The 15,061-nt window shown below is 43.0% G+C and overlaps 1 protein-coding gene across 1 annotated transcript; it reads right to left on the bottom strand.

The window, feature by feature from the left end:
• Window positions 1–8: 8 nt before the first annotated feature.
• Window positions 9–14,817, bottom strand: rsbn1 (round spermatid basic protein 1). The gene is made up of 7 exons (XM_088921283.1): window positions 14,278–14,817; window positions 11,761–12,416; window positions 7,982–8,119; window positions 7,627–7,769; window positions 7,066–7,233; window positions 4,929–5,037; window positions 9–4,207 (listed from the first exon to the last, which is right to left on the bottom strand). The coding sequence occupies exons 1-7, from the start codon at window positions 14,798–14,800 to the stop codon at window positions 3,722–3,724; spliced, it is 2,223 nt and encodes a 740-aa protein (XP_088777409.1). The 5' UTR covers window positions 14,801–14,817; the 3' UTR covers window positions 9–3,721.
• Window positions 14,818–15,061: the final 244 nt, after the last annotated feature.

Here is a 15,061-nt window from a genome sequence, read left to right as displayed (position 1 = left end):
GAATTCACATTTTTAAAATGATTTATTTAAAAAAATACAAGAAAAATGACTATGCATTCCATCTTGCATGAGGTTTTTTTCATAGAAAGGAGTTGAAAAGATTCACACTTTTACAGTATTCTAGTAAATGTTAAAGGGCTATATTCATCCAAAAAAGTTAACTATTATCCTCATACTACACATTACTTTTTCTTTTTTAATAGTACATAGAAAAACCTTTTTATACAGAAATCAACAAGAACTATTATTGAAAATACGGTTACACAAAGCATGCCTTGCTCTCCAGGCAAACTCACATGAAAGAGACAGTACTGTCTAGAAAACCAAACTAAAATAAAGTCAGAACAGCTGCCTATTCCTTTTAATCTACTCTGGGGCTAAAGATTTTGTAGACAAGTTCGATTGTTTGGATTCCATTTGAACATTATGTATTTTAACTTTTAAAATGACATGGGATTAAAAAAAAACACTAAACAAATATCTCTATTCTAAAACAAGGCAGGGTTTTTACAGAGGAATAAAAAAGGCTAAGCCGGAAACCCCATGAGCCTTCAGAGTGCCAAAGTGTCACCAAAACCTCTCTGGGAAGCAAGGCAGTGGACAAGGAAATAATTTCATTTTGAAAAAGATCCAGACATCAGTAACTATCTAAGAGGCATGCTTTGAAGATGCATTAATTTTGAGGGCGCAAGAGCTGGGTTCAACCAGCAAGTATTTACCACTTGCTGAAGTGTATCGCTTTTGGTTAAATAAAACGGTGCCCTAAAAAGAGCATGTACAAAGTGCATGAGCAATACAGAAATCTCGAATCGACAGTGACTAATCACACATACAGTATTACTCCTAACTACAATTGCACTCACTTTTTTAATTTCAAAAGCCATTAGATTTTTCTTCATATAAGCTTGGTGGCTATGTTGAATGAAAACTTACCAAAACTCCACAATGTTATCAGTGCACTGAAAACTATTTAACATGTGGAGATAAGTACATTTACATAATAAAGGAAAGCAAAGGACTTAACCTAAGGAGAACATCTATACATTATAAAAGATATCGTTATAAAGGAACACATCTACAGTAGTACACTCTGCATTGCTTTTAGGTGATGGTCAATAGAGAAAATTTAGATTAATTAAAATTGCCATGGGAACATTTTCCTATTCAAATAAAACACTGAATGCAGACTATTGCTGACCCCACACACTGGAGAACAAATGTTAGCTGCCAACTCTTTGAACAGAATATAAAAACACATTGGTTACAAGGACCCTCTTGACATTGTGCAAAAAAGTATTTTTTTCCTTGGTTAAAGATAATATATGATACATGACACCCATGGTCATCAGGTATCAAACTTGAAAACAATTTGTACTTTTGAAACATTTAAAAACACTTACAATGGTATATAAAAGGTATATAAAAAGGAAAATGCCTGGGAGAAGTCAATACTTTGTGCAGCCCATGTTAAAGCTTATGAAATATTACAGAGAAAAACAAAATATTTAAAATGCTTTTGAATAAAGGCAAAACAAAATCCAGGTTTTCATTCTAAGCAACCTGGAGAATTATATTTTTCCAATTTCAATGCTAAGTGCTCTCCATTGTCCACAGGCCCAGTATTTATACACATTTTAAAGCATGTCAACACATTATTGAAAACCCTTACATTAAAGCCCTTTCTGGTCACTCCTTCTCAAGCCCCTGAGACAGAAAAGCATCAAGCTAGAGCCGAGACAGCTCAGCCGTGACTAAAATTTCAAACCTATCGCCACCAAGGGCGCTGTTCAATCATTAAGTCCCCAGCAGGGAAACCTTTTCATTACCACAGAACACAGGAACTGTAAAGAGTTTATTCTCCTCCCCTATCCTTATTTCCCTTTAAAAAATCCCCCTTCCCCTGCTGGGAAGGAGCTGATGGACTTGTGCCCAGAGTTCCTGAGAGATTAATACAATCTTATAACGTTACTTCAAAAGGAGCAAAAACTGCGAGCCTAAAAACAACCAGATGGTTCAGAAATGATCCATTGCATGACCACGCCCACAGAACAGTCTCATCACTGCCCTGACGAAAAGGAGGTGTTTCCCTTCTTAATGCAATCTTCATTTGCATTCATTCAAAAATGCAAAGAACAGGGACTGTTATTTTGAAAGGTTTTGGTGTACAAGAAGGACCACTAATTTTGTATCACTGAGAAGTGAAAGAAAATCATCTTCCATTCAACTTCACTCCTCAAACAGTACCACAGGGTTTCACCCAGTGCCAGAGATCCATAATGCACAATTCTGAAACTCACAGAACTTTTATAGATGGTACATCTGAGACTGAAGGAAAAGCTCATGATTGCAAGTCTGTAATGAAAGGGGGGAGGGCTCAGAAAATAACTCAACCAATGTCAATGACTGCTGTTACACTCCCAAACAGACCATGATGGGCCTCTTCAGTAGCTTTTTTTCCAGCCCATTTCTGCTTTGTGACTAGTGCTTTTAACTTGTGTTGAACTCAATTGTGACATTTTTCTTTTTACAAAAGACTATTTCTGCAAGAACAAAAACTTCAATTTGTTTTTACGCCAGAAAGGAAACATCTTCCTGAAACGAATATGCAACAACATCCTTCAATGGGAAAACTACAAGCAGGCAAGTTCATGTTTGTAGGGGGCAGAAAAGGTGATTCACTCCTCTAAGACTTTCGGATTAACACAGTTTTGCACCTTATGCACTACCTTGTTTAGTAAAGCCACTTATCGTTCCAGTCACTGCAGCTTTGCCTCCTAGCAGCCTGGGTGAGATGAAGATATGGTGTGCCCATGTGGACAGCAGGGCTGAGTATCAGCACCAAGCTGAATGGACACCTTCCACAGGTGCCCAGCTAGCAAAGACGCCTATGGAAGGCTCCCAAGAGTGCAGTCCAAGCTCAATGACTGAGAAATCTGTCATTCTGGGTCACGTCACTAGACCATCGTGCAGGGGTTCAAGCAAGGCAGCAAAGCAGGGACTGGCTGGTTAGGCTTCTCTCTGCTCCTGGCAAATCAGCGACTCCTGCGGATTTGCAGTGACATCGGGGAAGAACATGCCACGTTCCAAAGTGGCACTGACCCTGCCACCAGGCCACCGCCTCCACAGGTGAGTGCGTCAGAATTAGCCCCTGTGCCCCTCCTCCTCCCTGCCCAGTGCAGGAGTGGACGCGCTGTGCCAAGGTGTAAATAAGCAGTGGGTAATGCCAAACTGGGTCTCACCTCATAACGAAAAACTGGCAACTCCAAACTTATAAAAAAAAAAAACCTTCTTTGGACTAACGCGAGCAGTCGTGGTTAAAAGAATAAATGCCGTTTATCAACGGAAACAAACCAAACAGCACAATGATATTACATTTTTTGTATTTTGTAAAGGTTAAAATATGAAACCCTTTAAAAAAACCTCAGGTCTTTCAAATATGCTACTGATTTTTTTTCCATGAACATAAAACACTGAAATTTCACTGACTTCTATATTAATGGTCTCTATGTTTATATAAACTGGAAACAAGTAGTTCCAAGTTCTTGTTTTTAAAACAATCCATTATATTTAGTTTAAAAAATGTATACAATCAGCTTGTATATAAAAAGTCCCACATTTCTTTTTGACACTGTGGTATGTCATTACTATGCAGAATCAATACCTTTTCTTTAAATACCCACTTCCCCTAAAAAAAACAACTGACGTCAGTAACAGGTCGGTGCTATTGGGCAGAATGGGATGGGTCAGGCTGGGAGTTGCAGTGTCCTGATAGGCTGCCTGGGCTCTGTGGAATTGTGTCCGTCTGGGGGGCCAAGGATCTGGCTGGCTCCGGGTGGGAGGGGGGTGGTGGTGGGATTTTGGCATCCTGGGTGGCCGCTCTGGGCTCTCTGGGTGGTGTCGCTGGCTTCTGAAACAGGGGCTTGTTTGACAAAGGCTGCCTATGCGCCTCAGCTCCCGTGTCCTTAGGAGCGCTGCATTCGGAACAGTTCCGGTCGCGCTCCGCACTCGCCGAGCCCTCGGCCTCGGGGTGGTACTGTTTCAGACGGATGTGCCAGGCTAGGCTGCAGACCGCAGACACAGTTTTAAACTGGTGGATGACGTTGCGTGGGATGAAGTAAATGTCGTCGTCGCACAGCTGGACCCTGGCGTAGCGGATTCCTTCCCTTCGCAGCTGGTTCAGTTTGGCATCGTCCACCCATTGGACACACTGTGAAAGCGAAGCATGCAGCTGATAGTTAAAGTCGTTCGCCAAAAACAAGCAGCCCTAGCAGGATCTTGCTCAGATTCCTCTTCCTCATTAGTTTCAGAAACTACCATTCTTGGGTTCTCATCATCTTTCAGATCACATCAAGCCGCCCTGAGCTATGCATCCTAACGCTGCCGTGTACTGACCTCTGCCATCCGAAGACAAACACGTTCTCCTCCTAGGCCGAGTCATCGAGCTGGACGCCTCTTTTTCATCTGCGAAGCGAAACGGGGACTTCCCAATAAGCGCCTGCCTGCTCTCTGCAAGGCAGCCTTGAGGGATTGTGGCCCATGACAGGGAGCTGCTATGTAGCAGTCTGATGAAAATCCTCCAGATCTCAGGCACTATGTGGGCGATTCCAGCGTCAATAAGGTGCCCCCTGATCATGGGCGGCACACAACTCCATCAGGACTCAAACTCGAAACTCGACTTTGTGTGGTGGCATGTATAAAAGGGCCCCAAAAAAATCTGTTTCCAATTCTTAAATACTTCAGTATTTAAAATGCGCCACTACATTACTACGCAAATCAAAGTAGGACTTAGATGACATGAACAAATTTTTATTTTTGCTCGACAACCAGCAGCCAACCTGTTTATAATGATCTCAGTCAGAAGACTTTACAAAACATTCCTGGCACGGACACTTTTCTAGACTTTTGTCTCTTTTCCCTGTGGCTCCTACCTGAGACACTGGAGGCTCATACAGGTCTAGCTGAAGTCTCTGTACCACTTCGCTGAAGTCTTCAGCATGGAAGCAGACCACATCTTTGGTTATCCGAGGTCGGTCACTCCTGAAACCCCAAAAAAAACACCATTGCTTGTTGAAGGCTCATTTTAGAATGTGTGTAAATGGTCTAAGATCCATTTAAATGTAATAAGGTCTAATAACGAGCAGGGGCACAACAGAAATACCTGGAAAACTCTGGTAAATTACAGAGAGCTCTGACAACGTCCTCCAAAATAATGCAAAGCAACTATAAACATAAGAAACATTTGTTTGGAATATTGTATTCAGTTTTAGTTGTCACACTAAAAGACAGAGAAGAGCTGTACTAGAGACAGGGCAAAGAAGAGTAACCAGGCGAATTCATAGAGTGAAAGGGACGTGATACTCAGATTAAGAGAAACAAATCTCTTTAAAACGGAACAGAAAAGATTAGCTGGGGACTTGATTCTGCTATTCAAAATCTAGAATGCTATTGACCGAGTCCATCCTCTTTCAGCCCAACAACTGCATGGGAACGCATGGGAAAATTAAGATTAGAAGCACCTAGACAAGAAAAAAGGGATTTCTTCAGACAGAGAAGAGGTTTCCCCCCAGATTCACTAGTTGAAACTTCAAGAAAAAAGTAAAACCTACAGGAAGTGGAATGCTAAAGAAGCTCAGTCCAGTTGCAGGTTGAGCACTGCTGTCCAGACAATTGTACAAATGGCAATAACGTCTGTACAAGGCCCCACTTGTATAGAGAGATTTAGGAGTCGCCCGCAAAACCGAGGCAAGGCCAGTGAGGGGCACACCTCTGTTCTAGTTGCAAATCTTCCTGTGTATCACTACAGAGCTTGCAGTATGTCAAAAGAATAATGTCTCCGAAGGTGGGAAGATCACAGAGGCACTTCCACCTTCTCCCCACCTGCACATAGGGATCGTCACAGAGAGCCGGGGCATAAAGACAGTTTGTGATGCCAAACTAGGTGGATATATGGCACAAAATAACTGGCAATTTGTAAGTTAAACTGTTTGTCTACTTACCAGCAAAAATGGTAAATGGGCTTCCTATGTTCTAATGCTTTTATGACACTGTTAATAATTCAATTACCAAATCTACCAATGTGCAAGGTACACTCTCTTCCTCAAAAATGCCCCCCAGACTTTCCATTTGACTTAAATGCTAGTGGTTTGTGATGTGAATAGCAAAAACTGGTAATATGCAGTGAAATACATTTTGTGTCACCATTACTCGAGATGCTTTATAGTCCAAAAACACATTCATATCAAGATTTTAGCTAGCGATGAACACTGGGCAATACCTCTGAGAAAAAATAAAATCAACAAATGAAATCTGAGACTACGGAATACCAGCAGTATTTAGTAGAATTGGTGAAGGATTTAACTGAACACTGGTTTTAAATAAAATATTTTTTTAAAAAGCAATGTGCCTTTTCTCAAATTAATACAGAGCAACTGAAAGTATTTATGCCCACTTCTATTTTTTGTTTTTATGAAGTCTGAATATTTATTACAGTTATTTACCATATACTGGTTTCAAAAATTACACTTTTATGCTTTAAGCTTTTTTCCAGTGTAATACAAATCATAGTGTGCCTTAAACTCCACCACATCTATTTTGCCATTTTATGCTGTTCAGCTCTGCAGCACATCCAAACTAGTAAAAGCCAGAGTGGCTGATTTACAACAGTCCTCATATTCCTAATATTTGAAAAGCTTTACGATCTGGCATCCATGGGGAAAAAGGGATACCGAACTGTCAACATATATGGTTAAATATGGTCTCAAAATTAATAATACTAAAGCTTATTGAATAAGCAAAAACTAGACAAAGATGATACTCTATGTCTGCGCTAGGGAGGATTTTTACAGAAGATGAGTGCACTCTCTGAGCAGAATCCAGGACTACCGAAAGACAACAACAACACAAGGCGCAATCTGGTTAGATCCCGAAATTTTCCCTGGATAGTGAAGGATGACCTCGCATTGGCTTATGGAGAAAATCCAGTTTAGTAAAGCACTCTGGTTAGTAAAGCGTTTTCTGCATGTGCTGTGTGAGCAGACTGGGGAGCTGGGAGGGGCTTCGACGCACCATTCTCCAAACTGCACGGCCTTCAGCACTCCCACCGCCGCTGTGCTCTGCCAGTCGAAGCTCTGGCCCACGTGGTCGGCGTGGGCCCGCGTCCTGTCCTCGAACAGCACCTCCCGCGGCTCGCTGGTCCGAGGCAGGTAGTGCAGGTTCTTGATCTCATTCATTGACCTTTGCAGCGAGGGAGAAAAAACACGAACCGATCATTCAGCTTCAGAACTACAACAGGCGCCGCCCATCGAACCTGAGGCTGCATACTTAAATGCCTTCTTCCATTTGCTGAACTAATGGCAAAAAGATAAAAATAGACTCAAGCTTGTAAAAATTAAATTTTGAAAGGGAACTTTTACAACAGCATCTCAAAATGTGGCATTTTACTATTCCAATTGCTTTCTTTCCCTGTAAGGAAATGCGGGATACTGTAAAAGGTAATCAAAGTTACTCACTTTTTCAAAAGTATTTGATAAGCACCCTGACCTCTTAAAGAACATTTTATTTAAAGCATGAGATTCTAATACATGAAGGGAAGAAGGGCACTGCCCTGGAGAGGGGCAGTGGGCTTACCTGCGCCGTTTGAAGGGGGACTTTGGCATGTCTGCCGTCGGTACCATCTGTTCTCCTGGCCTGACCCACATGATGGGACCGTCATCACTCTGAGAGCGGCAGTCCAGCTTGAGGCTGGACAGGCTGCCCCAGGGCAACGTCATCTGCCCCCAGCCAAAGGAAGAACACATTTACACACAAGACACAAGGCATGCTATCACAAATGTGTGAATTTGAATTTTCAAATATACAGCTCTTCATACTCTACTCATCACATACTCTTTGTATTTATAGCCTTATGCACAAATGCTAACAATAACAGATTTGCACATCTCTCTGCAATAAGTGGAATTAAGTCAGGGCGCGAACGACTGACCTTTAGAAAGGGGGATTCCTCCAGCATGTCGAGGAACTCTGGGAAATAGTCCCCCACCTCTTCGTCCACAGCCCCAACAAGGCTGATCTGTCTCATTGGACCGGCCCGGTAGGTGCCGGAGCAATACGTGCGGTTGACCTGCAGGGACACCACAAAGACTCGTCTGTATGAGTTTTCAGCTCAAGGTCTGAGGCCAAACAGGCCGGGCACTACATCTGTTCACTACTCTGTATCTCTGTTGCAAGCCATGAAAAACGAGTAAACAGGATAGAGTGGGGGGTGCTAAAAAAGCATTAAGTAAATTTAATATTTGTACTGTTTGTTTAATATTGTAAAATGTAGATACGGCATTACAAAAAGCACAGAGTGCAGAGCACTAATACTGCCTTGTGTAAATACAGTAGTAAAAATGTATAGCAGTGTGAAGCTGTGGTTAGGGTTCTGGACTCATAGCTGGAAGGTTGTGGGTTCATTCCAAGGAGAAACACTTGAGCAAGTCACTTCACCCAGATTGCTCCCTTAAAACCCACATCAGTATAAATGGGCATAAACGTAATTCGCTTAAAGCCAAATAGTAAAAGCGCAAACCTAAAATAGCACAGCTAGTTTTAAAATACTAAAATTCCATATTTCTCAAAGGAAATCTTGACAAACGACAAGTAAACCTGAGAAGGTGAAAAAGAGTAAGGCTACACGGAGAATCCCCCTCATGAAACTTATACCTGCCTACAGCTTCAACACACCAATCAGATGGAAGAACTGCCAACACCCCAGTCACAAATCCCCAATCAGAAAAGGTTTAAGAAATTCCTCCAGTGGTGATCAAAACTGTGGGATCACCTGATGATCATGGACATGAAGAATCATGATAATCTGATAATCATGATTATCTCATTACATGAAATGTTATTAATCACACTGAAAGAGAGCAAAGAGGGGACCTGTTTTGACACTGACATTATCTTGGCTGTTTTGACATTATCACTGCTGGTGAAAATACTCCTTTCTGTCAGCTACTCATAGCCACCTGCTCTGGGTATTCACCATGGGAGGCAAGAAGAGTACACGCAGCAGAAAAGAAGAGCTTGTTGTGAAATGACAGCAACACATTCTCTGTGGAGTCTTCTTCTGTCCACGTCAATAGTTTTCTAGTTTTATTTCAGCAAGACTGAAATCCGAGCACCCTTTAATTTCGGGCTGCCATCTTGAATGCAGAAAATATTAAAGCAGCCACATTGCATGAGACTAACCCCAAATGAACCATCTCTGAAAAAATTCTGCGTCAGCTATAAAAATCGCTGGCAGCTCAGACAAGTTCAAATGAACTGCTACACTGGTTGTATTGTTGTCTTAAATTCAGCGTTTGAAGAGACTGGATTGGGAAGATGCAAGAAACGTGTGTGATCTCTCCACATTGCACCTGTCCCCTTCCCTCCTGTTCCAGTTACAAGATAACTTCGGTTCCACCAGACATCAACCAAGCCGATAAACAGTGTCACAATAAGCTTTCTGTCAAAAATATATAGGTTCTTTGGTAACACAGTAAAGCAGAGCTAAAACGCTTCACACAATGTGAATTCCTGAATAGAGCTTTGCACTGGTTGCTTGCCAGGAACTGACTCTATTGTATAGCTGAACTATGTCACTCTGCCGATAGAAATTGCTAAACGGTTGTTACTGACCTTTGCCTCCAGTTCACAAACACCATTCGTTTTCAGGGCGTTAACACCCTGAAGAAAGCATAACCATGCAGGTTTAGCAAAAGCAAAGGTAACACTGCTGCGCAGGACAACCCCTACTGCCAAATACAGGTGAATGGATGAGTATGAGGTTACTGTTGTAGATCTGGTGTAAACACTTTCTTTTCACAGGTGAGATGACAACTGCTCGCAATTGTCTTCACACGTTGTAGTAAAAGCAACCACTCCCATGTTAAGACCTAATAACTGCCCAGAGAAAGCATGGTTTGTAATACCACTCCTCATTTGTCAGTGCATGCTGATGACAGCTTTCTGTGTCAGTTGTGATTTGCTAATGTCTTCTCAGCAAATCCACCAACCCAGTCCTATAGGAATATCTATACTGCTGACATTACTGTATTCTAAAAACAATCTTTATGTACACATTAATGTAAATATTATCAACAGTATACAGCTAAGTCCCTAACTTAAAGACAGAGTAGAATCATTTAAAATATTGAATCCAAATCACACATTCCCACAATCTGATTATTCTGCATCGTGAGCCTTTTAAATAAATGGTTAAATATGAGTGGCATATTTGTTTTGTTTTTTAGTTATTAATCTTATAAAACAGCCTTCACAAACAGACTTAATTTGTGGCAAATATTTCAGCTCCCTGGGGCCTGGACAGATACAGTAAGAGTCAAGGTGATTGGAGAATAAATGTTTGAATCACCAACAGAATGGATTTAATTAAGAAACAACTGCACATGGTTTATTAAGACCAGGGGTGTCAGACTCAGTACCTACCCTAGCCAGTGTCTTCTGTGTTTCAATTGACCCATTATTCAATTAACTACATAAAACTAATGAATGGTTACACAGTGTTTAGAGATACATTTACCTTTAATGGAGTGAACATTGATATTTATAGAATATTTCTTAAAATCTTTTTATAATTATTTACAAAGAACATTACTAGGTAAATTGATCAACTGAGTAAGAGGGGGAGGGGAAAAAAACAGAAGACACTAGGAACTCCAGAAATTGAAACTGACACCCGAAACAGATCTGAGAGTTTGACAATCTTTTGAAGAGAGCTGTGTATCAGATTACGTTCTGCACTTTGGTGCTTTTCTGAATGCTAGAGTATCCTTTGTTTGGTGCTGGAGTTTTCTTATCATCTTCTAAGATTTTTGAAACTGTATAATGATGGAAAGAAACTGTTAAGAATACTTTGGTGGGTAACCTGCACAGATCATTTTTCTCATCATTTTGTGTAGCGCTCTCTTTATCCCTGCATTTACGGATCACCAAGTTTTTCTCTTAATACATAATTAAGCATTAGCAATTTAGAACACACTGGTATTATGGTTGCCCATGTTATTCTGAGGTTTCTTGCAGTGTCTTAAATCCCACTTAACGAACAGAAAACAATTTGTTCTAATTTGCCATTGTTCACTCTTTATAACAAGCTGGTGTTCTGCAAGGTTCTGGAGTCGGTCCCATTCTTTCTAATATCTACATGTTACTTACTGCTTGCCATTATTATAGCAGTTCTAATTTCTATGCAGATGTCGCCAAAATCCATATGTGCAGAAAACCTAACAAAAACAATCACGCAACTTTCTTCCATCGATCCCATGGCTCTCCAAGAGGTGAAAAAGCACAGTGCTTAAACTTCAGTAATCTAGAGTCTTTCTAAAACAGTCACTTTGTCTTCCTAGACATTCTTTTAGAGTCACAAAAATTAACTTAATCTTTATGGAAAATAAAACAGAGAAGATCTGTTCTAGTGTCTGAATCCTAGAGTCACAGAAGGTAGAGTCTATGACTTAATGAGCCAACAGAAACTCTGGATGAGTCCAATTTAAGTCTGAATCATAGACTCCAATCCAAAGTCTCATTAACAATAATAATCTGATTACACATGGACGCCTGGACCTCCTGGTTGTACATCTTGAACTGTTTCCATCTCTCGCTAGAGACTACTGCAGGAAGGTCAGTTCCAGGACATAACACAAGGGCACTATTACCTTGGTTAGGATAAGACACAGTTAATCATTATGGCTAAGAGCAGCAGAGCATCACGCTCACCTGAGAGTGGAAGTTGGAGATAGTGGTGGTCTCAATATCCTTCTTGCCTAGGATCTCTATCTTGACCGGCGTGCTAGGGAAGTTGAAGGCAAAGTAGTCGAGGAAGTCGGGCAGGTAGGCCGCGGCGCCGTGCACCACGGCCAGCGCGTAGCGGGCGGCATTCTTCTCACTCTCGCTGAACGTGAGGCGCAGGAACTCCTCGGCGAAGCGCTCCATCTCGGCCGGCGGCAGGAAGGACAGCTCGTCCATGTAGGCGTGGAGGACCTCGGCACCCCCGTTGGGCTGGCGCTCCTCGTGGATGAAGCGGCCGTACTTGGTGCCGGTCTGGAGGCAGGTGCTGCGGATGAAGTGGTCGTGGTGCGAGAGGAAGGGGATCTGCACCCCGTTGGGCGTGCGGTACTCATCCGTCCCCAGGCCCGGCTGGCACAGCCGCTCATCTTTGAGGTACTTGATGGCGGAGTCGGGCAGCCCCTGAGGCACCTCTGCATCGGGGGCGAGCCCGGTCAGGCCCGCACACACCGTCTGGACCTCCTTGTTGTACATCTTGAGCCGCTTGCCGCGCTCGTCCTCCCGGTGCTTTTTCTTCTTCTTCTTCTTCATCTTCTTCAGCAGGTACTCGTCTGCTGGCGGCGTTTTGCCGTTCTCATCTCGCGCCTCTGAACGGGAGGGAGGAACGAAAACGGTTACAATACCAGAGGGAAAGAGGTTACAAACGAGAGGAGGCCATGCAGCCCATTTGGTAGCCCGTAGTTAACTGATCCAAGAATCTCGTCCAGCCGTTTCTCAGACACATTTCAACCGCATGGCCGGACAGCTGGATCCATACTCCAGCAACCCTCTGGATAAAGAAGTGCCAGCTATCGTCGCCTTTAAACGCACTTCCACATAGCTTCCACCTGTGCCTTCTAGTTTGTAGTTCTTGTGTTTTTATCGTGCCATGACTTGAACGGAAATGGGTTGACAGAAATCCAGCCACACTGATCTCCAGTCATCCAACCACGTCATCAGATGCACAGATTTACATTCCTGACCTAACAATGTACGTCTACACATCATTTTCATTTCCAACGAGACTGTTGTGTGTAGTCCCTAATGCCACACCACGTTAAGCAGGTATTTGTTTTACATCCATTACAATCAGCTACTCAGGTGTATTGCATTGCAATCCTTCAGCTCATTTGCTATAACTGCTGCGTATGTTATTGTTGTGCCCACTGAAAATCTCATTGCATTGCTATATTCCTACGCTATGCAGTACAGCTTTGGCCTCATGTACTTTTTCACTGCACCCAACTGTATCATTAAGCAATAAAGGCCAAAATCATGAAACAACGATTCACCTAGTCAACAGATTAAACAAAAAAGGAAGCATTATATACAGATAATATAATGGAGACGTGAAAAGCGCAAAATGACAAGAATATCGAAATAGCAAGTAAGTAAACGCATATTATGTTTAAATTAAAGGGTTCCGCAAAATTGAAAAATACAGCACCAGCGTCACATATACAGTCCCTTACGTTTCTACAGAGACATTACTGCTCACGCTCTTTAACAACTTTCGCAGTTCACTAACTCAGATCAATAAAAACTGAAATTGCCTTCAGAGAAGATGTTTTAAAGAACGCTTGCAGGTCGACCTACAGTTCACTGCAGCCGTGTTGATCGGCCCCCATGTTATCATCTGTCTACCTGCAATTATTTCACAGAATGGGGCTCACAGAACCGTGTAACAGACTACGGATTATATTTCACAGCGGTTTGAGATTCTCGGATCACTTGCCCGCTAAGAACCAAACCAGTTATGTGGGCTGGTTGGCCTCCACGTTCGACACCTTTATTCTGATCTTACATGCTATTGACCTGTTTTTAAACAAAACATTATTTTTGCTCCCCACAGCAATGAGCCACATCACCTGATATCATTAATCCCTTGAGCGCACCGTTTAACAAAAACAAAAGATAAGAACACACTTAAATCGGTAATACTAGGCAGTTTGATCAAAACTGCCAAGATCAATACCAACAGCTGGTCAAGCTGAATGAGCGAGGTACTTCCCTCTTCTGAAACAGCACTGTAATATCACTTTCCTGCTGTTGCGTCTTTCTCATAAACGCATTTATCAAAACATTTATGCAAATACGTTAGATTGGCACAACGTTTTTACATTTCACCTTTGCTCTACTATCTTCTTGCCTTGTACTACTCGGCGTTCTCTGGTCTGTGGCATATTTGACCATAACCCTCCTTTTTTTCTACCACGCTGTAACAATAATTTGTTGCACCACTCTTGACTCTGTTTACGCGTTAGGGAAACCGCGAAAGGAGTTTAAAGCAGCGGACAGTTTTATTTCACACGTGCTCGAAGAAGAGTAAAGCTGACACACGGCGGAGAGCAAGCGGCGCCTCTCCGCCGTGTCAAGTGCGCCAGCGCCAGCTCCAGCGCGGAGCCAAGTTCACCGGGACGCATTCCAGCGAGGGGGCAGCGCCGGGTTCCCGTGCTCTGGCTTCGTTACCTTTCTTCTTCTTGCTCGGAGCCGTCTTCACGTTGGTCTCGCTGTTCTCCTTCTTGGGTTTGAGTCTGGGGTCTTTGTCGCCGTGCTTCTCCTTGCAGTGGCTCTTGGCCTTGGCCAGTTTGAGCGGAGTGAAGGTGAACAGCCCCGTGGGCACCTGCGGCAACACGGGCGGCAGAGGCTTCTGCTCCTGGTGCGGGGTTACCACCATCCTCGGGGATCCGGTGAACAGCGGCTCCTTCTTGGCGCTGTGATGGTGATGTTGCTGGAGGGGTGCTTGCTCCGAGGCGTAGCGGGGCTGAGGGATGTGTTGTTGTGACTGCGGCTGGGGCAGCTGTTGTTGAACATGTTGATGGTGGTGATGCAGCTTGACTTTTTTCGCTTCTTTCTCGGATCTCTCCCGCTTATCCACAGAGGGCGAGCACTCCCTTTTTTTCTTTTTCTTTTTCTCTTTGGCTGTTTTATCCAGACTGTCTCTCACCTTTTCTTCCACTTTTACGCGAACCACACCGACCTGCGAAGCCATTTTGCAAACAAGATTTAAATGGCTTGGAAACCTTACGCACGCATGTGCGAAACTACTGGGAAGTGTAGTTCCCATCCGACTGAGTAGCCAACAGGCTGTAGTTTTAACAGGCAGTTTCGCGTATTGAGCAAGCGTAGTTCGCGGAGGCTTATTGGATTTGTAGTGAATGCATAGTGGCGAGGCGAAAGGGATGCGTGCACGAACGCACGCATCTTGTTCTGTGGCTGACGTAATGGATATATGAAGTTGGGCGGTTCATCG

Source organism: Atractosteus spatula, chromosome 7, assembly GCF_055471065.1.
Source record: "Atractosteus spatula isolate fAtrSpa1 chromosome 7, fAtrSpa1.hap1, whole genome shotgun sequence".
NCBI lineage: Eukaryota > Metazoa > Chordata > Actinopteri > Semionotiformes > Lepisosteidae > Atractosteus > Atractosteus spatula.
This window is presented reverse-complemented; position numbering and strand designations above follow the sequence as displayed.